This window comes from Homalodisca vitripennis, chromosome 4, assembly GCF_021130785.1.
Source record: "Homalodisca vitripennis isolate AUS2020 chromosome 4, UT_GWSS_2.1, whole genome shotgun sequence".
Taxonomy (NCBI): Eukaryota; Metazoa; Arthropoda; class Insecta; order Hemiptera; family Cicadellidae; genus Homalodisca; species Homalodisca vitripennis.
Genome location: NC_060210.1, coordinates 42,870,003 through 42,896,962, shown reverse-complemented (window position 1 = coordinate 42,896,962; position 26,960 = coordinate 42,870,003). Strand labels below are relative to the sequence as shown.

The 26,960-nt window shown below is 32.0% G+C and overlaps 1 protein-coding gene across 1 annotated transcript in view; it reads left to right on the top strand.

Moving 5' to 3' along the window:
• Positions 1 to 23,242, top strand: part of LOC124359216 (G protein-coupled receptor kinase 2) — a 72,545-nt gene extending 49,303 nt beyond the window's left edge. Inside the window, exons 8-14 of the mRNA XM_046811780.1 lie at positions 1,839 to 2,013; positions 6,350 to 6,465; positions 6,670 to 6,762; positions 6,857 to 7,000; positions 7,222 to 7,359; positions 15,016 to 15,141; positions 19,048 to 23,242. Of these exons, the coding sequence (XP_046667736.1) occupies positions 1,839 to 2,013; positions 6,350 to 6,465; positions 6,670 to 6,762; positions 6,857 to 7,000; positions 7,222 to 7,359; positions 15,016 to 15,141; positions 19,048 to 19,131 (876 nt within the window). The 3' untranslated portion in view covers positions 19,132 to 23,242. The remainder of the gene's footprint in view (positions 1 to 1,838; positions 2,014 to 6,349; positions 6,466 to 6,669; positions 6,763 to 6,856; positions 7,001 to 7,221; positions 7,360 to 15,015; positions 15,142 to 19,047) is intronic.
• The last annotated feature ends 3,718 nt before the right edge of the window (positions 23,243 to 26,960 follow it).

The following is a 26,960-nucleotide window of genomic DNA, read 5'->3' as shown; positions in this document are numbered from 1 at the left end:
AACCCTAACTGGTGCTGAAGGTTGTTGTTCAGCCTTGTTTTCATCTAAATTACGAACAGTTATTACACTTTCATCCTCAGAAATAGAAAGATCAATATCGTCATTGTTACTATCAAAATCAAACAATGCATCCTCAATGTCTTCATCATGCAAAACAATTACATAACCACTGCAACTGCTTGCTGACACCTTTTCGGTTGAAAATAAAAACCCACTTTACATGTTTATTTGTTGATAACTAAACAATCATAATTAATCTGTTTGTATTCCTAAACAATTGAATTCAAAACATGTTTTAAATACTATGCAGGTGTTCATCGTAATAATGCCGAAAGTGAAACCATAGAGGAAGGTAACTTGTGACTGGTTATTTAAAACCCTTTCACAAGATCTACAGAGACATTACATCCATCAAATATGAGTCCGAATGACTTTTTTGTTAGATATTTGCATTACAACATATGTCGGACTCAGTTCGGCCTTGGACTGGAAAGGCGGAGACAGGGATGTCAGACTGAATTCGCCTATGGACCCCAAAAGGTTAAACCTTCTATTGAATCTCTATATCTATAGAGGTAAAATAAGGATTTAAGTAAATGACACATTCAAGAGGAATAACAAAACTTCGATTTATCATTGAATTCAGTATATCAAGGTTCCACTGTATATACAGGGTGAGGCAAACCACCAGTCCACGATGTTTAGCGGTTGAATGGTGAAATCTACCTTTTTGTTTTAATAAATCCACCATATTTCACGCTAAAGAATTTGGAAAAATAATTTTCAACCCCCAAAAATATCCCAATATGGCACTGCACACATTTGTAAAGATTTTTAAATTATTAATGTAGTTTGAAGTTGTACCTCATCTTTTCATTGATCCTTTTGAAAATCTTTTCAATTAATTAAATTGCTTAAGATTAATTCAATTCCAGCATCTCAGGGAGAAAAAGTTTTAAATATTCTCTTAATAACGTCCAGGTAACACCTTCGCCATGTGCTTTTGGGATAGTTTTTAAGTTGGCCATCAGAGCATTGTAGTAATTAAACATCACTAATATGGATTTGTAGTAGTTAAAATTAACTTTACTAGAGGCCAATGTATATTATCTTACAGCTGTCAGGCGTTGTGGAGCAAAACAGCTGTTTGGCACGTGATAACACGGGCATGGCAGTTCAGAGGTTAATGTTGAAGTCCTGAAGAAATTCTGACAAGCAATGTTCAGTCTTGTACCATCTTACTGTGACAGTCCTTGTCCCTCCAGATTAATAGTTTCCACCAGTCCCATGCTCTTGAAAAAAAAACAGTGTTTCTTTACCACTGTGGGGAATGACTTGTCTTCAATCACCCATAGGTGACTCTCTCTAAGAGTTGGAACGTTATAAAATGGCATGATCATATCGTCACTAATGACAATTTTGGTAATAATCTGATGACCACCATTTTTAAGCAGTTGGAGGATCTGCTGGATGATTTTCACATAAAATATCATGCAATATTATTCGCACTGTTGCAAATCTAATCCTTTATTGAAGCTTCAATCATTAAATAAGTGGACTGTCAGTCCTGTTGGATCTTAGCACATACCCGATCAATGTTTTCTTGAGTGACAGCTGAATAGGGCCTTCCTAAAGTTCATTGTGTTAAAGTGAATTTCAGCCCCTTTAAAATGCTGGATATTACCTTAAAACTGTAGCACGGGATGGTGCTTTAGAACCATCCAGAAGTGCTTCAGTTTGACCTCAAAACTTTTAGAGTGACTCTTTTATAAAGTTGAACATGATCTATATCTAACACCTTAAATAATCCTCGGTTGACTGTGGTATTTGCTGTCTAGGTGCTCTGTGGACTGGAACACTTGCACTACCAGGGCCTGGTATATCGGGACTGTAAACCGGAGAACATTCTCCTGGATGACTCTGGACACGTCCGAATATCAGACTTGGGGTTAGCTGTCGAAATTCCGGAGGGAGAAATGGTCAGAGGTCGTGTGGGAACGGTGGGCTACATGGGTAAGTGCTTTATGCTTAGTCTTAATATCTTCACAGGGTAGCATAATCGATATAGGCATTTGCTAATTCATTGGTTGTAAAATGCATTTAACCCATTGAAGAAGCAATTAACCTAGCCTCTCTAGAACAATGTTTGAATTGATTTTGGTGAAAATACATGTGTGTACTGAAATATTAATAGAATGAGTTTGAAATAAATTAGCCAATTTTTCAGAAAATGTTAGTCTATTTGGTTGCTGTACAGTAGTGTTGCTTTCTCCAAATAATTTTTTATTTAATTTTTTAAGTATACATTTACAATTTTTGTAGTAAAAAAAACAAAACAATCAAAAACAAATATCTATATTTATTACCTACCATGTTTTTTATACATGGAAAACCAGTTTTTATTGGATTACCTAATTATAAAGCATAATAACCATGAACTGTCAAAATTCACTTAAATTTTTTCACTTTTTGATGATTTTATGACAAGTTCCTGAATTTGGGAGATGGGATAAAACTGTTTGTTACATTCAATTGTTATTATTAAAATAATAATTAAAATAAACTATTTACATTACATACAATGTTTATTCACTTTTTATAATTCACATGTGTATCTTTGATATCTCAGTATCACTGTCCCAAGTTTCTGTCTACTTCTGAAGTACACCAATTGTCTTGTTCCATGAGGTAGCGGAGGAACTGGAAACTCATTCAACAACTGTAACAGTTAAATTTAGTGTTTACATTGAAAACATGATACAGAGAATGTAAGCAGAACATTGAAGTGACTAAAATTGAGCATATGGCAAAATGTGAACAATCACAAAACAAGTTATTAGTTGTGGTTCCAGTATGCAAACAAAAAAATCGAAACTGAATAATTGCTCATAAGGATGCAAGAGGGCTCAATACTGTGATCTAGCGGAAAAAAGAACAAATACCTGATTGTTAGCATCTAGAACGAGCACGAGTGCCGCTCCGGCTAGATTATTCAGTCCCGCTCGGCCACAACAAGTGACGCTCGGGCAAGTTCCCCAATGGGTTAAATATCTCCATGAGGGGAAATGGTGTTGTTTGCATGCTCTGTTCTGAACTACTACCCTGCCTAGAAATGAAGAAATGAAGTTTCTTGGAAGATTTTATGTCTATTATTTCAGTTCCAACTTGAGATTTTCCAGAGTGATAGGCTTCGATAACATTTTGCCAAATCCACATATGTCATCATTTAACTAGATCTTATAGAAATTAAGTTTCTTGCAAATCTATGCTCAGTTTCTCATGATATCGTTTTAAAGTAAAGTAATGTCTTATTATCTAGATCGATATACTTTGCTAATGTTTAGCCTTAATCTCATGTATAGATTTTTTCACTTAAGACAAGAAGCTGAATAACCCCTTGCACTTAGTCCTACAAGAACATTTTGGACTTGCTTTTGAAATGACAGGATATTCAAGATGGGTAAAATTGGGGGTAGAGGCCGCCTCCTGTTTAGATCCCATGCAAAGAGATAGAGGGCACTATATTTAAGATATGTAAAAGGGATGCTGGCTTTGTTTCAGCCTTTAACACTAAGAGAACTTGACCCACTCCACCAGTCATCATCTTCCAAACTAAATAGACTTATAGATCAACCCTTTTATCTCAATATCTCATCATTTTTATCTCAGTGATGTACCGCTTCTGGATATCCAGGGTTTTAAGTTACACATCAGTTTTTTTTCTGTACTTAGTGTATGTTCAAGTCTTTAGCTTAATTTGTTCTCAAGTTCCTGCAGCCAAGTAGGCTTTGATACCCTGTAGACAAGTAGGCTTTGCTAATGTTTAGCCAAATTCCTTAGAGAGACATGTTCCATAATCAAATTTGATGTTGTTTATATAGAAATGAAGCTTCACACAAAATTTTAAGTTGGTTGTTTTATTCATTTTTGAAATATTGTGTGGACAGAGAGACAGAGCAGAAATTTTGCCTTCTGACTAATAGGTTTTGCTAACACTTACTCAAATAAAACCATATCTTGTTTGATTTTCCAATTGAAATGTTACAGTAGCCATTAATTTTTATACTTGATTGTCATAAGCATTCATGTCTCATAGGCCCAGTCTTCTCACATGTCCTGATTTGCCTTCTTGGTCTTGTTTGTTACCATAACCCTGTGGCTGGTATATTGAAAGATAATATGTATTTAAAAAAATAATAATATTTTGTTTGACTTTCCAATTTAAATGTTAAATATTTATTTTTATAATTATCATAAGCATTCCAATACATTTGTTGTCTTAGGCCAAGTTGTTGGTAAGCCTGGTGATCCCTTAAAATATAATTTGTTTCATTATTGTGCCTTTTTTGTTGTTGTCACTTTAGTATCTGATAAATTTCTGTTATGTTTTGAATGTAATTATATTATTGTATTAGTAGAGTTCCTAGGTATCTTATTATTCCAACAAAATAATTCATATCATTGTTATCACTGATTTTTCAGAACCCCCTTTGTTATAAAAGGTTACTTATTATATTTGTAATGGTTTTTGCAGTTTAATGTAAGGTTTGGAATGAATTTCACTCTTGCTATGACTCTGTGTCTACAAAGTGTTGTGGATTCAAGTAAAATATTTTCCTAATCTTTCTAGGTAATATGTAAGAGCTGTCTGTATTCACATCCATTTATTTGGAGACTTGTTCAAATGTTTTTATACACACACCCAGAGAAAAATTATTGTAGATTTTTAATATAAACATGAACATTTCATCAAAATTGTAAAAATTACTATGAAAAGTCAAACATAGTTTTTTTTATCAAAAAAGTTACATAACAGTTTAGAATTTTATTTCAGTTTAATTTTCAAAATGTCCTCAGTCCTCTTACACAGGCTCTGGTCTATTTCACATTGCTCTAACAGTCACTTTGCAACTTGGATCCTATTCAAAAGTTCCTCTTTGTTATTTACAGGTGTCGTATACACCCCACACAAAAAAGTCCATGGGGTTGAGATCAGGAGATCTTGCAGGCCAAGGTACAGGACCTTCTCTGTCTATCCAATTTGGCCCACTAGTTCGCAATGTATAGCGGCTGAACCGAGAAATCTACCTTCTTCGTTTTAATAAATCCCCCATATTTCAACCCCAAAGAATTTCTAAAAATAATTTTCAACCCCCTAAAATGCATTTAGCCAATTTCGGACGTCAATAGTAAAGTGAGGAGGAGTGTCATCTTGTTGATAAATAATATCTTGGCAGTGTATAGAGTCAAACACATCCAACATTTGAGGCAAATTGTGTTGCAAAAAGTCAAGATACATAACACTTGTTAAACTTCCTTGAAAAATTTGAGGTCCTAAGAATCGATTGCCAATCACACCTGCCCAACCATTATTACATTATTACTAAATCTTCTCTGAAATGACTGCTCTCTTGCAGCTTTTAGGTTTTCAGTATTCCACAAGTGCATGTTGCCAAAGTTAAATACTCTTTGTCTTGTAAGAGCTTTGTCTGTCTGTAAGGTTTAAAAAATATATATATATTTTTCAATGTCAGAATTTAATAAATAGCGACAAAATTCTTGTCTAATAGCATGATCATTAGGTTCAAGGCCATGCACTTTTGTAAAATTATAAGGGTAGAGTGTATTCTTCTTTAAAACTTTCAAAATTGTACTCACGCCAATGTCACCTGCCAAATGCCAATGCCTCAGTGTAGCGGATACAATGGTTATCGTAAGATAACCAGATTAAGCACAGTGGAGAGTGGCTGCTGATGGATGGGTGACGCTGAGCGATCCTGTCTTTGCAAGCAGCCCGCCTGCCCAGCCTGTTGGTGGTGGTTCCAAAGTACCTTTAAAACTGTCAGTCCCCAGGTTAAATGTTAGAGGGCGTCTTGGACATTACTTCGCCTGGTGAAATAAGACATCAATAATCTTTACTTTATGTTTACATGCAAGATTCCTGTTACTAACCCCTTGGTCTTTTCATAGTCATTTTACAATTTTGGTAAAGTGTTCATGTTAATATTAGAAACTAAAATAATTTTTCTCTACATATGTGTGAGTAATAAAAGTATTACTCACACTTTAATTTCAGTATTTGAGCCACATTTATGTCGTATTATCACCTACAAAAAATTTAACACTAGGTCATGACCACCCTTTATATATAAAATCTTAAAACATTGATAAATCTTCTTGACACTAAATTTCCTCATGGCAACTGTTTACTTGTGCTGGAAGGGGTTTTTAACTCCCTACACCCTCAATGTTCCACTTGATTCCTACATCCATCCCACACTTCATTGTTCTGTTGTATCCAAATTCCTCCAATCTGGAATTGTCTTCTGTTAGTTCATTGTTGTTGCAGCCCCAGAAGTGATAGACAACGAGAAATATACATTTAGTCCTGATTGGTTCAGTTTTGGTTGTCTCATCTATGAAATGATTGAAGGTCAGGCACCCTTTCGGGCAAGGAAGGAAAAGGTATTTAATTTATATCTGACTTTTTACATTAAATTAATGTTAATGTTATTGGTTTAAAATACACTAAAGAGTTGTTTATATTGCCTTGTAAAGTTTCAGTTCGTTTAAAGACAGTAACACAATGTTAATCAGTATATATCATAGTATTGCATGATTGCACACCTTTAATTGTACATTGTGTAAGGATGTAACCATTGTGTACAGGTCAAGAGAGAAGAGGTTGATCGTAGAGTGAAGGATGATCAGGAGAAGTATTCCCATAAGTTCAGTGAGGAAGCCAAGTCTCTCTGCAAACAGGTAAAAATACAATTACAAACTGAAACTTAGCATGTTCGTTATATTCCATATGAAATATTTGTCTTGAGTGGTGGAAATGTGTTTGTTGTTACAGTTGCTGAAAAAGCATCCCAAGACTAGACTTGGCTGTCATTGTGGCCGTTATGGTGCTCGAGAGATAAAACAACATGAATTTTTCAAGTGTATGAATTGGAAGAGGCTGGAAGCTGGAATGCAGGAGCCACCTTTCATACCAGATGTAAGTGACGAGTTCTTGTGATAAAACCATTGATTCATTTTTCTTAGTGTTTATTTTTTATAAGGTTTGTGGTGAAAGCCATGGTATTAACCCTTTTAGTACCAGTGTGCATATTTACAGACATTTGAAGGATGCCAACATTTGGTGTATAGACACTATGAAAACTACAGAAGAATGGCAATATCTGTGTATGTGTCTATAATATATATTTTATATTTCAGCCTCATGCAGTGTATGCCAAAGATGTGCTGGACATTGAGCAGTTCTCCACTGTGAAGGGAGTCAACTTGGATGCTACTGATGACACATTCTACAGCAAGTTCAACACTGGGTCTGTCTCTATACCTTGGCAAAATGAGGTAATAACACAATTATTTAGATACTAGAAGTTACCCGCAGCTTCGCACACAATTTAGTAGGTGATGCACATGTATGACCACTGCTGGTCCGAATGAATAATATTTCCGACGCCAATGTTCAGTTTGCCTTGTTGCCATGATCAAGCAAATGCGTCAAAAAGTTTATATAATTTACCCTTTGCCATTTGGCCATTGTAATTTACTTTGTTCTTACTGTGTTTTGTTCCATACATGATTTTGTTTTGTTTCCTTATGTATCACAGATCAGAGAAGCCTACTTCTGTCAAAAGTGAACTAAGATGGGTTTTAAAACTGTCTTTAAATTTATAGAAAAAGTTGGTAACATTTTCTTTTAGATATAACCGTAATAATATTATAAATTGGAAAGTGCCTTAATTGTTTATTTTGCTTTCAAACATGAACTAATTAACCGATTGGACTGAAATTTTGCATGAAAATTCTCAGGGTTCAAATTCAAATTCAAATTAAAAAATTTCTTTATTCAGCCATGTAACAGATTACAAGAATAGCGTCACAATAAATCTCAATATTAAATTTATAATTGCTATATTAAAACATAAAAAATCAGTTTGAACACTCACTGAAAAAGTAAGATTTGGGCTATGTAGCCTTCTACAGAGTAAGTTAAAACAATTTTTAAATCAAGACAGTTATTTAGTTAAGGTAATTAATAGGTTAATTTAAGGGATTTTATACATTTCTAAACATACCCAACAATACTTAAATGTTACTTACATATTGAAACAAAAAAAGTCTTCAAAAGAATACAAGGATAATGTTAATAAATAATTTTTAAGTAGTTTTTTGAATTTTTCATAATTTTGCTCATTTTGAATATTGAGAGGAAGGTTAAACAAAAAATTTTGTGCCAATGAAACCAGTTTTCTTTTCATAAAACTTCAGCCTATGTTGTTCCACATATCTGCTACGTCTTTAAATTATTGATCATGATGATTTAAAATACTAATTGGGTTGTTGTATTTTTTTACGTATAAAACAGTTTCATAAATGTATAGATCATATACAGTTAAAATTTGAAGTTGAGAAAAGTATGGTTTCACTGTATCTCTTTGTTTTAGGTTAAAAATTATTCTTAGAGCTTTTTTTTATGTTGTAATAAGATTCTGTCCAGATTTCTTTTAGTTGTGGCTCCGTATATTCCTATATTGGTAAGACATATGGGGAATTTACCATAGCAAAGTAGATGGCTTTTGCAAATGTCTCAATGCTAGCACACCCTTGACATTTGGCGTAAAGCAAATAGACCGGAGGACATTTTTTTTTACCACATAATCAACATGTTTCTCCCAACCCAAATTCCGATCTAATATTATTCCAAGAAACTTTGTATTGTCTACTTGATTCAATTTTGAATTTTCTAAATATATGTTAGGCTCAAATTGTAATCTTGATTGTTAGTACTGAACGATACAAAATTTGATTTATTTGGGTTTAGCAAGAGATTCTTGGAACTCAGGAAATCTTTAACAGTTAAAAGGTTTAAAAAAGACAAAAGCTCAATGTCTTCCTGTTTATTACCTGAAACCGTAATACTTGCATCATCAGCATAAAGGCATATTGAGCCTTCACCTGGAACCGTCCCAGGGAGCCCCTTTAAATAACAGAGAAATAAAAGAGGGCCCAGGATAGAACCTTGAGGAACGCCATGTTTAACTATTTTAAATTTTTTGAAAAATAGGTTCTAATGTAATTATATTGACTTCCAGCATAGTTTAAAATGTGTTTGGATTTGAGTACACTGCTGTCTATTCTTCAAATATGACCTAAACCAATTGTATTCCTTGCCTTTTTATATTAAAATCACTAAGGACATTAAGCAACCCATCATGTGACACACTGTCGAATGCTTTGGTAAGATCAAGAAAAATTCCAGTAACTTTTTCATTTCTGTCAATTGAGTCTATAATCGATTCAATAAATTTAACACTTGCTGTAGCTGTGGATCTGCCTGGTCGAAAAACCATGTTGCTCGTTATCAAGTAACTGATTTTAGTTCCAAATATTTCATAAGCTGGTTATAAACTACTTTTTCATAAACCTTTGAGAATACAGGTAACAATGATATAGGTCTGAAACTTGATGGGTCATTTGTGTTTCCTTTTTTTATGAAGAGGTATTACCTTAGCAATTTTTAATTGACATGGGAAAAAACCAGAAATGAATTAAAATAATGTGCGTGAGTGGCCTGGAGATGAGCGGGAAACGATTGTTTTACCAAAGCCATTGGAAATATCATCAATACCAGTTTGAAAATTTATTTTTAAAAAGTCATAACAATTTTTTTTTACTGCATCTTCATTAAACAGATTCAAAAGTGAATTTTCTTGAACTTTGTGTTTTAAAGGACAACTCACTAACAATTTTTAGGTTGGATGTTTGGAATTACTAAATTATCTACAGCATTTACAAAATAATCATTAAAAATATTGCTGACAAGGTTTGGCTCTGATACAGTTTTGCCCTCTACAACAATATGGTATATTTTTCATTTGTTTTTAGTAGTGTTGTCAACTTCAGATTTTATAATTTGCCATGTAGATTTTGATTTATTTGTAGAATTCATTATTTTATTATCCAAAAACTGTTTTTTTTTTCATTATCAATTTGCAATTTAACTTCTCTTTTTAACTGTTTAATTTTCTGTTTTAAAAACTCAGTTTTCAGCAATCTATACTCTTTTTCAAGTTTCACAATTTCATCATTTTTAATTTTTACATCATTTGAAATCCATTTAACATTGTTATTTTTTTCTATTGTTAGTAGTTTGGGAAAGCTAGTTTCAAAGGCATAAGCAAATTTACAATAAAAAACATTGTATTTAGTTTCAACAGTAGCTTGATAAACATCTAAACCAATTTTCGTGTGCCAGAAGTTTAAAAAATAAATCTGTGTTAGCCTTCGTAAATTTCCTACAGTATTTTTTTAGTTTTATGACCAAACTCATTTTCCAAACCATAAATTTCCAACAACTGTCCATCATGGTCTGATAAGTGTGTTATTATAACCCGATATTTTTAACTTTTTACATTTAATGTTAGTGATAAAGTTATCTATTGCAGTTTCAGATTCTGATGTAACTCGGGTAGGAAAAATCTACTTTATACTCGAGATTCATAAGAACGTAAAATATTTTAACAAAGGCATTATAAGTTTTATCCTTATTCAAAACATTTATGTTTAAGTCACCTGCAATAAGGATATTTTTTGTATTTTTTTGCACAATAAATCACAAAGGAAATCAATTTATAAAAAAAAGATTCAAGTAAGCATTGCTGGGGGGATCTGTATATACATACCAAGATAAAAGAAAATGTGTTTACAGTTTATTTCCGATAAACAGCATTCAAATTCTTTTCTCCACCAAAAAGATTTTGTATGGCAGGAATTGATACTTTTTTTTACTCTTGATGCAATTTTAACTAATATCAATACACCAACCGCCCAATGAATGACATCTACTAAAAAAGGAAACACTTTTTGTAATTTTGTACATTTAAATAAGTAATTTCTGTTTCGGTCATTTTATGTTCAGATATTGCGACAATATCAGGTTGAATTTCCTCTAGATTAATTTTTAATATGTTTAGGCGTGATGATAAATGTTGAACATTGTGATGTAGTATTTTAAGAGATTGAAGTTGAGTGCCGTTTAGATTATTGTTTAAATTGTAATAGTCATTACCAAAAAGTATTATTGCTATTGTTATTAAAATACATTGAGTTTAAATTGGGTCTCTACCTTATTAACATCTATACTAAGATTATTATAAACAGATGCAGAAGCGTCTTCATTGTCATAAAACATTAGTTTAAAACCTAAAGGAGAAGAACATAAAATCAATAACACTAGATTGCCCATGAATTTTTTCCACTTTCACTGGCCACTTCTTCTAACATATCTAATGGTGGATCTGCACTGCAGTCCAAAGGTGTCTCAGTCGGTGAAGTAGTTTCCAATGTTTTATTTGGACTGTCAAACGGTTGGTTCCTCTGCGTAGCTAACCTCACTTCGCTCAGATTCTGCTCATCGAAAGGGTTTGTTGGACATGAGATAATGCAGTCATCAAAAGAATTCACACAATGGTTTTGCTCTTCTAGATGATGGTCTGAAGGCTCTTCTTTTTGTGCTGTCATCATGGAATGTCCTTGAAGATGTTGGATGATGGTTTCCATCCTCTTCATAAAATCAGGATGCTCTAAACCATTGTATAATCTTCTTGTTGCTCTTTCTTCATAAGACACAATTGTGACATCTACTCCAGAGGATTTTTGAAATTCTATGAGATTTGATAAGAAATGTGTTCCAGTTGTATGTTATCCCTAACACAGCCCATTGGTGAACAAATGAGCTGTTTGTGTCCTCTATTTATGAAGTCTGCAGCGAATTGATGGAAAGCTGTGTCATAGTCTGCAGAGGTTGGTTTCTCAAAATGTTGGTTCCTGGGATGAATATTATTTTTACGAAAATCTCTTTGGGCTATACACGTCACTGGTCTCTAAAATAGCAAAAATCCCCACCTTAGTCTCTAAAGTTACGAAATATTAATTTAAAGATCTTGCTAAATGTAATCAATTGTTTGTGTCAACGTTGTTTTTGACATCGCAACCATGTGTTTAATTTCTTTAACCATTAATTTAATAATAATATTTATGTTTCATAAAACTGTGAATACTCATGTGCAAGAATGTCGAGATACTCAAGACTGATTTGCTAACCTGACTTTACTACAGTCTGTATAACAATACTATAAATGATTACTGAAATGTTGCATAAACTTCCTAAGGATTTTATTCTTATACTGAGACTAGATGATTTTTACAGTAGTGGATTACTCAGGCCTAAGAATTATGTATATTTTCCTCATCATGGCAATAAGGCAAACTCAACTATGACACTGGATATTTCTTAGGCCAGAAGATTTTTGACAGAAGTAGGTTTCTCAGTCCTACATGTTTATATGTTTATATATATTCTATTTATCAAGACAACCTGGCATATTCTATTATGGCACTAGAAATATCTTAGACTGGAAGTCAACGCTTTTTGACAGGAGTAGGATTCCTTTATATATTCTTGATTGAGTCAATAAAGCAAACTCAATTTGACACCGTAAATACAATAGATTAGAAGTAATTTTAAAGTCCAGTAATTAGACATTTTTTGACCAAGGTAGGCTTCTCAGTCCTAAGTAGGTAAATATATTTCTTTCATCAGGACAACGAGACAAAAGCAACTATAGCACTGGTAATATATTAAACTGGAAATTAGATCACAGGAGCTGGAACTAAGTAGGTTTTATTTTTAACCAAAGTAGGTTTTTGAGACCTATGTATCAATTTTATAAACCTAGACAACAAGGAAAACTCTGCTGGGGCATCGATAATATAATTCACTTTAACCAGAAATACTCCTAAATGCTTAAAAAGTCATATATGAATTAATTAGTCTCTCAACTTCTGATTGTCTAACCCATAAACTGTGAAAAATAGGTACCTAATCTTATGCCTACTTACGTTTGAAAAATATCATAGGAGACCATTACAATACATCATAAGTGCTTTGACTAAGTAGACTACAGTGTTTCATTTTAAAAATTGCGGGTGAAGCCGCAGGTAACATCTAGTACTTGATATTTGATAAAAATGACACTACGCGTTTGTTTCTTTAGAAACAGAAAAATATTTTTAATGTTTTAGAACATTTAGAGCTGGAATTGGTACATAAATTCAAAAACACAGTTTAGCGAACTTTCATCTAGCATAGTTTTTACTGACTGCTTCAAAGGGAGTCTTTGGAGTCTGACCATGTTATGTTTTAGGACATTTTCTAAGGTAGGTGATTACTTACCTAATCATTGAAATCTGAAACGGTGTGAAAAATAATGGTTATTCCTTTGAGAATGACTCACCATAAATGTAAACAAATTCAAAATAGAAACCATGTTTACACTGAACAGTTGATTAAATTAGACATGCTCTTTAAATTAATATTTCACAACTTTAGAGACCAAGATGGAATTTTTCGCTACTTTAAAGGCCAGTGGAGCATAGCCAGGAGGGATTTTAGAAATAAGAATAGACCTATCTTTATCCCAGGGACCGTAAGAATGTCCACGTAAAATTTCAGTACAATTGGTTGAATAATTTACGCATGAAAACAAAACAAACCAACAAAGGCACTTTTGCATTTATAATATTAGGAGTTTAGAATCAAGAATGATTTATGGTTGTACCACTTCACAAAAATGTTATCAAAGTCACATTATATTGGATATGTATACTATTTAGATTATGACTACTTTAAAATTTCCTTATTCATGACCATTTTAAATTATTGAAAAGTTTTGTACCAATGTAGATATAATTATTTTACAATGTGTTTAACCTAATGTATTCCAAATCAATTAAATCTGAAGATCTGGTCTAATGTACAATGTAGAAAATTTCTTAAAATAAAGAAGGTCAGATTTTTAATGGTAAAAACTAGACTATTTAAAAACATGGCAATGTTAGTATGCCTAATCTACGAAAAAGGTTTATAAGAGTCTCTTTCATGAATGTTCATATAACAACAGATAGCATTTTTTATATTTAAATACTTCCTATGCATCATCACATTTTCCACCAAAGAATAGTGCCATATACAAGGTGAACAGTAGACACTGATAAGTAAACTAAAACTTGAATTTCTAAAAAATAACTCTGGGAGAGCAGAGAAAGTGGGTATTAGCACCCCTTAAATCAATATTAATTTCTAAAAGCCTAACTTATTTAAGCTTATTTTCAGAGCCGGTAAGCCTACTACTTAACATAAAAGGATATTTGTGTGTTTTGGTTGACTTTTAATTTATTTGTGTGAAACCATATATAGTATCTTTCCCTCATGTATTAAATTATGATATTGTTCAAATAATGATTTTTTAATTGATATTAGTAGAGTAGTGTCGACTGCATATAAGATAGTACTATTAGGCACAAAATTAGGCAAGTCATTTACAAACACAGTAAACCGAGGAGCCCAGAACAGAACCCTGGGGCTCTCCACAAGTAACATGTTGAAGACCGGACTGAGCTTTGCATACCTTTATGAATATTAGTTCTTTATGCACAATACCATACTAATGTAATGTTTCTACCACTTTGCTTACATCTATAAGTAATGTACAGGTTTCCTCCTTGTTTTCAAGACATACATAAGATATATTTTATTTTCCACTGCTTTAACGGTTATCAAGTTATTTTTAAATCCATAATGAGCTTCTTTAAACAAGTGGCTATGCTAAGGAAATTTACAATTTGTTTTTTCATAACACTTTTAGACATAACCATAAGGGAAATTGGGTGGTAGTTGTTTATATGTATCTTGTCTCGTTTTTGTGTATAGGGACAGTAGCAGTAACAGTACCTTTTAGGCGCTGAGGGTAACTTCCTACACTAAGATATGTCTTAAATTAATTAATAACAATAAATGTTTGTCTATAAATAATTAATAATCAAGTGTTCTGTGTCAGCTAAATTTGTTTAGTAATTGATTTAATAAAGATAATAAATTATTGTTATCTTATAAATATATCTATATTTAATATGATTAATAGAGATTTGAATTTTTTACAGATGATAGAGACAGAATGTTATAAAGAATTAAATGTATTTGGACCCAACAGCAGTCCAACTCCTGACCTCATCCTGGATGCCATTCCTGAACCGGAGAAGAAAGGCTGTTTCCCTTTTCGTAGAAAGGTAATTATTATTAAATAATCTATAATTTAATGTAATTTAACTAAAAAAGTTATTTTAAAATATTACATTTCTTTCATTTCATTTAGTACAATCCAAACTAAAATATGTCAATGAATTAAACATATATAAATTAAATTTTCATGACGCACAACACAAACCTCTCGTACCTGGTTACGTTTCACATAATCTGTCTAAACATTACACTTTATCAGACCGTGTGGAAAACTTAGATGTTTGGACATCGTAGGAAAGTAACATCAGAAACCTCAATTAATGGTGATAATAGGAAATTCAGAAGTTATGGTGACAATATTTTTCATGTGAAAATGTATTAAGCCTTGCATTAACCCTTTTAACCCCGACGTCCGTACTATACGGACGTCGTAAAAATGGCGTCAACTCCCGATGTCCATATAGTGCGGACGTGCACTTTTTATTACTTTACTGGCCACCTATTTCACCAAATGCTTTGAAATTTCACAGACTTGTGCACAAAGATATTTTGCATCAAAATATATTAGTTTGTAATGTTTGACTTCGTATTTTGTCAGTCTGTAACTGAGCAATTGCAGTTCGTCTCGACTGACTGCTCACGCTTGTTGCAGACAGCTGTATATCACGTGGTTGTGAATATTCCGTTTTCTTCACAGTTTTAGGTTAAAGCAATGTAAAGTACGGCAGTTAAAGTTTAGTTTATTATTTGTTTGATTTCAAAATGAGTAAAAAGACATCGTTCAAAGTCTCCCGTAAGTGAAAATGCACTAATTAGTAACCTAGTTGCAAATGGTGTGGATGTGATTAGTGACGACGATTTGAGTGATGGATATCTTGAAAACTTAAATTTAGATTATGAACAGTTTTAATTATTTTGTCAGAAATAACCTTGGTTTTATGTTTATTTTAAGTACTGTGAATTTCAAAGGTCTTGTTACATTGCCTTGCCTTTTTATCTATATGGTTTCCATGATCAAACTTAAAATTATTTAATTTTTATTTATTTTTTATATATGTATGTAAAAAAAATTATTTTCAAAATAATAATTTTATTTGTATATTTCTGTAAGCTACATGTACAAAGAAGTAAAACAAAAAAAAGAATTACCTAAATATCTTAAAAAATAACTGAGTTATGAATTTTTTACAAAACCCTTACATTTTGTCTGAAAATGGCTTGGGATTTCTGGCACATCACTTGATTTAATGGCCGGGGTTAAAAGGGTTAATAAATTATAGTACAGAATTTAAGAAATACATTTAAATAATGTTTGTGATTGCGGTTTGTTAACAATCAATCCAATTTGTTAGAAAATGAAATAATTTTAACTTATACATATACAATCCCTAACTTGTGATCAAATTTTTAAATTAATATAATTAACTCATTGAGTTAGTAGTTATTTAAGACTCAACAGGACTTGTGGCAGCTAAAATGCAAGTGTTTTGGTTCAAAATTTATAAAAATGTCAAATTAAGGGAAAGAATGTTTAAAGTTTTGCCATTTTATTTAAAGTTAATTGATTTCTATGACACACTAATGTCATGTGTCTGTATTTTATTATTGTGCTGTTGTTAATTTTAACTTAGCTATATCCATGTGACGTTCATGGCAATTTTGTTTAAAAAAAGTAAAATGGGTGAGTCATGAAGGTCTGAGGTACTGGTTGTGCAGGGAATTGGTCAAGTTATTTTGATCTAACAGAGACAACGTTAGGCAGATCTAAGTAAGCAGATTTGCATGTTGGAATGAATCCATAATGCTTTGTCATGTTCTGTTTTGTAAAAATCAATGTTATTGTTGAATAAGTCAATTTAATGTTCTTTCATTTTGCACTGAAAGGGAGTCATTTACTGAGATTCATTCTTGTTGGATAGCAAATGAAGAGTTCTACTTCATTAAGGTTTGCTACAAGCTTTGCAACCTGAAAGGATATGCTGAAAATATTTTTACAAGGTCTGTCAATTTTTGTTGACAGAGGTTTCTTTTCCTTGATGGGGTTTTATTCAGTGTTTGTTTTTTTACCAAACAATTTTAGAGTACAGCTTTGTCTATTTGCTGCAGAGGTTCTCTGGGTGTGATCACCAGATCAGCCAATCATTCCTTAGCAGTTTTTTTGAATAAAGTTTGTCTGAGTTCAGATGTTGCAATTCTCTCAAGAATGGTCCCTTCCTTCTCGGTGTAGAAAGGTTTAGACTTTATAGGGGAGGTTCTGGTGTTTGAACTAACTTCCACTTCCTCAGAATTAGTGGATGTGTTTTGAGCTTACAATAACATCTTTGACATATTTTCCATACAATCTTGTTCTATATTCGTGTTTAGGACTTCAAGCAACAGAGATTAAGAATGAAGTTCAGACGATAAAGTATTTTCAATTTGGAGTTGTTTGAATAGCAGTGTTGGTTGATTTAGGCCTATTGACAATATCACTTTAGTTTTCAATTGTATTTTCTAGGCCTTTTATGATTTCCCCTTATTTTCTATCTTTATAATGTAGTCATTAATTATTTGGTCAAGTTTAGTGTCATGCTCTTCAAAAATGTTTTGGTTATTTATACGTAACTGCTTTTATTATCAAGTTAACCCTGGGTTTCTTCAAGTAATTATTATAGGGTTTCAAGTATGTCTGTGTATTGTGCCTCATTATTTTTCATGTCTTTGAATGTTTCTTCATAAGTTCAGCTTTCAGTCTAATAATTGTTCCTTTAAAGTAAAAGCAGCCTATTTTAGCATCAATTTTCAGCTTTTATTCTTCACTGTTTGTGTTTACAAAGAATTATTCCTAATGAGACTGTTCATTTTTGGAAGAGTTTATTTAAAAATTAAAGGTATCTTTTAAAGTTTCGTTGCATTTTGTGCATTCCCAGTCCTTAACATGATTACATTTTTTAAGACTTGATATATTTTGGCAGCCTTCTTCCTCTGAATAGCCTGGTGATCGTGTGATCCTTTTGAATGGAAGGCAGTTGCCTGGTGATTGATATAAAAGTGGCTAAGTTAAGGAACATATATGATAGGACATCAATGACTTGGTAAAATTCATTGGTGATGATTTTTAATACCTTGGATTAAATATTATTAATATTAATACCTTGTATTAATATTTTTTTAAATAAGGGTGTGTTTCCTGATAAATTTAAGATTTTTAAGGTGGTACCTTTTTTAAAAAATAGTGAAGGAAGGAGGTAGCCATATACAGACAGATCTCTGTAGTCCCTGTGATGGCTCAGATCTTCGAAATTGTCATTAAAGACCAGGTAAGTGTCTAATTTAAGTTTAATAATTTAATATCTCCAGTTCAATATGGATTTAGGCACTAGTGTGTTATATGGTCATGCAGTTGGAAGTACTGTGGTCTGTTATTGAGAGCTGTGATGATGGCTGTATGGTTCAAGCAGTGTTGTGCGATCTAAGGAAGGCTTTAGACTGTGTTGACCAGGATATGTTATTGAAAAAAATATAATATTATGGTATTATTGGCAGCAAAATTTAGTTCTTTGAAACTTATTTAACCAATTAGCAGCAAAAAAATCTTTTTAAATAACTCAAGGTCAGATACTTCCAGAATTTAGTGTAATGTTCCACAGAGATTAGTTCTTGGCCCATTCAATTTTGTCATTATGGTTAATGATTTGCCTGATAATTTATCAGTTAAACCTATTATGTTCCTATTCCTAAGATGTTTACAGGTGGCCTAGTTACCTGGAGATTTAGAACGCTTTGCCTTGCGGTAAGCTGAATCTCTATGCTTTTGAAGTCCATGAATGAAATCACTTATCCAGAGAACAGGTTTTTTTTGTAAAGCGTTTACTATGATAGTTGCATGTTTGTTAAAACAATTGCACAAATGAGAGTTATAAAAAAAGACCAAGATTGTTAATAGGCTAATTATATTTGTGTGTCTGTTACAGAAGAAGCAGTCAGCGCGAACTAGGCCTGTGCCAGTGGCGGAGCACTATCTGAAGCCTGTGAGTGCACCAGACGATGTCAGCTGATCGACCAATCACACAAATACGCTCACACATACTTAGTAACTAATTATCCGACACCGCATGGGCAGTCCCTTAATAGTCAAACATACAGTGATGTATGTTTTATTGAAGAGGGAATTTTAGTTTTAATCCAAGTGTTAATTCACTTGATTTTTTGAGACAGTTGAATAACGGCTTGAGTATCTTTATTTGAATCAATATTTATCTCCCATGAAATATCGAGTTTATAAAGTAATTGAAATTTTATGTTGTGCTGAATTGAACTGAACTTTTTATTATGTTTCAAGTGATTGTGTATAGATTTCACTTTTCATTTATTTGGTTTAATACTTGTTAATCTTATAAAATATGGTAATGTTGGGAAAAATCCACTTGTAGCTGCAGCTCTTTTTTAAAACCAGTTAGGTTTGAGGTGGACTGTTGGTGGATGTGTTTTATGCTTTAACATGGTTCTGTCTTCTATGAGGACAACAAATGTTTGTCATCTAAATTCCTTTACACTCTGTGTCATGGAGTTGAAGATCAAAGTTGGTTGTCTACGTTTTAAACACCGGATTTACATTTGAAATCTTTCTTTACATTAAGATCAGTATTATATGACAATTTCTCAGAGATTTATTAATTTTTGATAATTGCATGTTACAATATTAAATCTGAGATTGAATATTTCATTGATTTACAAGCTAACTTCCACCAAGAATATTATAATTACTTATTTCATCTTTAGTAACACAATTGAATTGATATTCAGAAATAATTAACTTAAAATTACTGACTAAAAGATTATTTATAATAGTGTCTCAAATTTAAATTAATTTTACATGTGCATATCATACTAAAAATATTTCACATTAAGATAAACTTCAAATACTTTTTAATACTTGTAGTACGGAACAAGTAAAACACATTTTTTATAAATTTTGAAATGTTATAAATCATGAATTAAATTAATTTTTATTTGAACGTTTTTTGCTGATACTTATAGCATAGATAGAATTTTTCGTAACCCTGGATCTGACATTTAAAATCTGTACTGGCAGACACTACTTTTCTATTTTTGCACATAAATATATGTATAGTTATTGAAGTAAAGTATACAGTAATATATATGTTTTCTTGTTCAGTACTTTACAGGGAATACACACACACATTTGCACACATTATATGTAGTAAATGAGTTGTTTGTTTTAAATTAGCATCTTTTTGAACTCCCTTAAAAAACAAAAAAAGTCTAAAAAGCAATTGCAAGTTATGAAAATGTTTTTAGTACTGAGTGATGAAAAAATTATATTATATATTGTATAAATTACAATTATATATACAAATATATCTTTCATTGTATGATTAAATAGTACAATTTTACATTGATTAAAATCTTCAAATTTCATGATACACGAGCAAACTCAGTTCATCAAGAACCTTATAACATTACTTGGTACATTCCATAATGAAAACGTTAATGTAGTTTTTAAAATCAAAAACTCAATAATAACTCCAAAAAAAATACTAGTGAATAGTCGCAAGATAGAAACAATGTAAATAACACTCACAGAGAAATGCACAATATGGAATTGAAAGATAAGCAGTTGTTTCAAAATGAGTGTTATTCTTAAGCAAGGAATTCTGTACATGGATTGTAGCTAATATTACTGCCACATGAATGTTTATGTGACTTATGAGAGAGTAAAACTCCCTTCTATATAAATGGGTGAGCACAATAAATTGTCAAACCTATGTTTGTATTAATTTTCTAGTTTTGTAGCTTAAGTACTAAGCATTATTGTTCAATAAATCATACTTCAGATTAATTTATGAAACATTCCGATTGATTTTATATAAAATATTACCTATTTAAATGTATATTTTATCTCCATGATCAATAGTTTGATTAAAAAAATGAATGTAAATACAACTAGTCACTATTCGAGGGTTGATGCAGTTATGGAGATCAAGAGGTTGAGATTGAGGTTTTGGCTAGGCATTCACACACAAATTACATAATTCTGATGTCTGACTGTTCAGATTTTAGTAAACATAATTGTATAAATTAAATTTTAAACATAAAACAAAATGCTATTAATAAACATAATATAAATAAAAGACAAATAATTAAAGTTTATTATATATGAACAGTGATTTAGATACAGAAAGTCAGGTATTTGGCTGTTATAATCTTTTTTTTAAATTTGAGTGTTTAATGTGGCTTAGTCCACAAATATCCTTACATAATTTAATTGCTAACGGTTTTTACTAATAACACTATGAACCTAAAAAGTTTTTTGAAATCATTGAAAAAATTTTGAAACAAATGAAGACACTGAAATCTGATGTCATTATTTTTATTAACACTTTGACTGCGGCAGACGCCTTACAGCGCAGTGGCTTAGTACTATGTTCGTCATCACTCAGTATAGACCAGTAGTGAAGGTGATAACCTAAAAACAAATCAATAAAATAATATACTTTGGATCTGTTGTCTAAACTATTAACTGTGTGAAAGATTGTAACAGTTCAGTATTGGTAAGGGGCTGCCCATGTCAGCTGCTTCTGTAAGATACAAATTTCAGGGTCAGTGGCGACATCTCCACACACAGGACCTTGATTTTTTAAATTTTAAACTATTTATGTAATGACCTTGTTGCATGTGACTTGATTTCTTAAAATCCAGTCCATAAATATTATATAGCATATAATAATATTGTAACAATTCTTTGGTGATATCATTAAGTGGTACAAATTGTATCTTTCGGTTATTTTCACACTAATAATGAGTATAAATACGATATGTAAGATAATTTATATTGTTTTTTTCATGAACTAAGATAGTAAGATTAAGGTCAGAAAAACCAAGTGATAAATGAAGAGGAGGACAAGTTGTTTATATCTTCTATCCAGGAAGTTTTTTAGTTGAATTTGTTTCTTACAGTGGCTGGAGGAAATCAAAGAGAAAGTTTTGCTTTTAAACTTAAACTTGGTTGTTTGTAATATAGTAGCAGCTGCAATTATGAGAGATGAAACAACAGCATATAAAGTCAGGATGTCTACTCCTTTGCTATTTCATAAAGAAACGAGCATAGCAGTGCTAAACAACTTATGTCTCGTATTTAGGAAACAGACGGGTACATTATCAAATAACACAACTGTTATAAGCCGAGACTAAAGCCTCATAAATAGTGCTGAAATATTTGAATTCATTAAGTTCCATCTTATTTTGGAAATGGAAATGCATGAATAGCCATGGCAAGGGCCAAGCTTGCTACTGGTACACAACCTATTAATGTTGATTGTGTTAGTTACACAAGAGATAACTCATCCAATGCTGTAAATTGAGGTACAGAAAAAGTGAGCACCTCTGTGGAGTGTGAGGCACAGGTAGCTCATGTCTTAAATATTTGCACAATAACAATCAAAGTTGTATGGAACAGCTCTAGTGTCAAACCTCAGCACACCTCTTCTGTATGAATGATTAATCTCCTTTGTAACTAATACAATCAAAGCTAATAGCTTCTCAATACAGTTGTACTCAGGTCAATGACCAGGTCGTGACTAAAACTAGATTTGCAAGTTTCGTTGTTGTTTGAAAATATCCTTGACCTCATAATGACATCAAGACCTCATTCAAGTACAATATTGTTGTGAAACCTTGTCTGGTTGACAGCCGACGTAACTTGTGCTTTTGTTATCATAGAGAGGGTAAGTCAGATTTGCTCAAGCATTTTTATTTTCCATTAAGGTTGGAGTACTGAATCCATATATTCCAGTACTCTTTGAAATGTAAAAATCTTTGTTTTATGATGCTGTATAATTCCTGATGTTACGGTATCTGCTCTGCATTATTATGCTCGCCAACAAAAGTTATACACTTCAGCTTGTGGAAGGTATTTGGTGTTTTTCTTTTTAGGCACAGATTGATAGCACATTTCTGCTGTCATTGAGTTACACCGAACTCAATTTAAAAATCAGGGTTATGCTTTCTCTCAGAATTCATTAGAGCCACTCAAGAAGACAAACTGAACTAAAGAAATTAGGACAAAGCAGTGTGCATTTTAATATGTGAACTTTCTGTATCCTTCAATATCTGTTCAAATTTGATTAAATTGTGAAAACCCCCTTTTGATGATTTTGTCACTAAGCTATTTTTATCCTGGTACTTATAACCCTAAAACATTGGAAACATTTTAACTGTAGATTTTATATGATTAATCCTTACAATTAAAAACAATATGGAAAACAATATTCATCTGTTTCATTGAAGATGATCAGAAAGACAAAGTCATTACAGAATACAGTTTTAATATTTTGCAACATTAATTTAATTTAACACAATTATTCAAATCAAGGAGATGTCGTCTTTTCATATAGTATTGTATGAGTTGCACAATGTTGTTCTAGTTCAGTATTTAGTGTTGCTCAGACAAAATTGTTTTGTAAATTCAATATAGAACTCGCTCATGTTTGCAAAGTTACACTGTTGTGTATGTAGATAGAGACATTTTGAATTGCTTAGTGTTAAACGTTTGTACTGTGTAAACACTTGTTATAAATTAACTGTGTCTGCACATTACAATGTAAAACAATCAAATGTATGTTTTTAAAAAAATATATAAAAGTGAACAATCTCCCATACTTACTTACTCTTACTCCCAGGGCCATTTATATCGGAGGTGATATTTAGCCGCACCAACAAAGCTCCTCCATCTTGAACGGTCCTCTGCATCTTCCTCTGAAGCGCCCACCTTCTCCATATCAGCCTTTACCTGGTTCCACCATCTCACTTTCGGTCTCCCACGGGGTCGTCTTCCTTCTGGGTTACCGTACATTACCCTCCTCAGTTTGCATTCCTCTTCTCTTCTCAAAACATGGCCTGCCCAACGGAGTCTTCTGCACTTTATTTCTCCTATTACATCCGTACTATTGTAGAGCTCCCTGATTTCTCTATTATGTTTTCTTCTCCATACCCCTTGTTCATATGATGGCCCATAAATTTTACGTAAAATTCTATTCTCGAAAACTAGAAGCTTTTTCTCATCCTTCTTATTTAGCCTCCACGTTTCGGATCCGTACAAAAGCACTGGACATATAATTGTTTTGTATATTCTAGTTTTAGTTTTGTGAGAGAGAGATTTGGTTGAAAGTATCCTATTGCATGCATATACACATCTATTTGCTGAGTTGATCCTATTTTGTATCTCTGGTTCATCTGTGTTTTTATTTGATATTGTGACCCCAAGGTACTTAAAGTTCTCCACTTGTTCGAAAACATGCCCATCAATTTGTAGGGGTCCTCCTCTTTGATTTTGATTCCTTCTAAAGTGCATATATTTAGTTTTTGTTTATTAATAAATATACTTATTGTTTACTCCCATACTTATTGTTTATTAATAAATATTTTTAATTTTTTAAGCTCTTATTATATTAACATCCTAAACAAGATTGTGCCTGATCATTGGTGAAGCCTATCACTCAGTAGGGCCGGGGAAATTAAATTTTTGTCTGTCCACTCGATATCTCAAGATCAAACTGATCTATATACTTAAAATTTTGCATGAAGCTTCATTTTTATATAGGATACATCGAGTTCTGAAGTGGTTTGAAATTTGGCTAGACAGTATCAAACATTTTTACATGGGTCTTATGGGTAACCATGATGTTAACGAGAAAATTCCAGAGTAAAATAAATTGTAACCAAATTTAGTACAATCATATGTAATATTAACTTGTGACCTACAACACATGTAGCCTAACTGTCCTTAAGATATTTCTATGTAGACAATAATGAGTTCGATCATGGTGCATGTTAATCCATGGGATTAGGCGGAGTATCATTTAGGCTAGTATGTTGACACAATTTGTCTGTTTGGGAGCTGTAAAAACTTTTTCTGTAAGATTTTCTCTCTGTCTGTCTATCCACAGGAAATCTTGAGAATGAAATTAACTATAGATTTTAATTTTCACTTGCAATTGCAGCGAAGCCTGTTACGTGACATATGGTCTAGTATAATCCTATCTTGTTCTAATTTAAGTGATGCTATTTGACTGATGATTAAGAGGATAATAACTGGATAACCCAAAAATTACATATGATTAAGATCAAATACAAATTGTTAAAAGTAACCACCAGGTCTTCTCCAGACAAGGAGCAATCACATATTTACTAAAACAGATTTTTGTTTTAGAAATTTGTTTTAAAAGCAGTTTTAATTATATTTGTCGTTGTTGATTGTTGATGAGTAAAATGTTGTATATTGTAATAGGCCTCAAGCTATGCAAGGGTTTAGACCTATTTTAATTCAGAGGTCTCTTGGAAACTGTTCCTAGATATTTCTCGCCACTTCACTTACAACAGATATTGTAATAATAATCCATGTGGTAGAAGATACTCATGTCATCGTTCAAATTTAAATTCTAAAATCTCATCTCCAATTCAACTAATTCTTCTTAAGCATTCCAAATATCTAACATATAATTCTCCAATAGATATAGAATATCACCCTCTGAATGTTTGTCGAACGGTCCAGCAGTCCATCCGTTACAGATATTTACATTGTGCTGATGTTCCCTGCAGGTCAGACCACTTCTCACCACTTCACTTACAACAGAAATTGTACAGGAAATACCAGGAATGCCAAGGAAATGAATTGTTGTTTAATGGAAGTAAAAGTAAACTCAAACTTTCAGTAAAATTATCAAAATATAAATCAGTCAATCTGTTTTACCCGTTGTATAATTCATCATATTTAAGTTAATACTTTCTGTGTGTTGTAGATGGAAAGGAAATTACCTAAAAATGAAGGGTATTTCATTTTTTATTCTCACAAAGGCAATGAGAATCAATTGTACACAACTGTCTGGAATATAATTGCATTTTGAATATGCTAACAAACCCTATTACTAGTTTTTATCTATCATTTTTCAAACTCAACTTTCTTTAATTAAACCACAAACACCACATAAAAGTGTTAAAAAACAAAATCATTTACTTATCCGTGTTTAATAACAAATATCTTGCATAACGTTGTGTAACTTTGCAAACAACAATAATTTATTTGCTCACATTTTTCTTGGCACAAAACTGCATTTATGTATGCTAATATTCAGTTCCAAGTTTTGAAAATATACTGCAATTTATATGTTCAACACTAAACTCTCATAAGTTGTTAATTATATTGTTTTAGAGTAATATAGGTACCTATTTTTATGAATCTGGCAGAACTCCTTTATAAAGATAACTGTTGAATAATTTTCTATTCCTGGTGTTTTGTTACTAATATTTTTGTAAGGTACCTGAATAATAGTTTATAATTTTAAAATTATTATTTTTGGTGTTTATAAAATGAATGTAGTTACATATAAATTAAATGTAATGTTCTTCATCTTTTAACTTTGCATTAAAACTATTGAAATGATTGTGACAAATGAAACTATGTGGTTTCATATTAAAAAGACTAGGTTGATAGCTCAAGTTATGCTTAGTTTGTAATGCAATATTGCCATTACAACTTCAGTTATGACAGTTTTATTTATTTTGAAAAAATGAAGAAAATTAAATTAACAATGTGTTTTTTTTGTGGTGTCATAAAGGTCTTCATATCTTAAAAAGTTCAATTTACATTCGAAATATTACACTTAAGTGTTGTACTGTTTGAGTGTGATAAATTATGTAAACACTAAATATGAGAGTTAATTCTTCACATAATATAAAGCTGGACAGTACACTTCATCAACCCTTGTCCACTAACTTTTCTACATTTGGGATTTGTATAAATTCTATATAAATTCATTGGCTGTTGTGTAGCTCTGTAACTCTCCATCTTGTTGTATATACAAAGTCT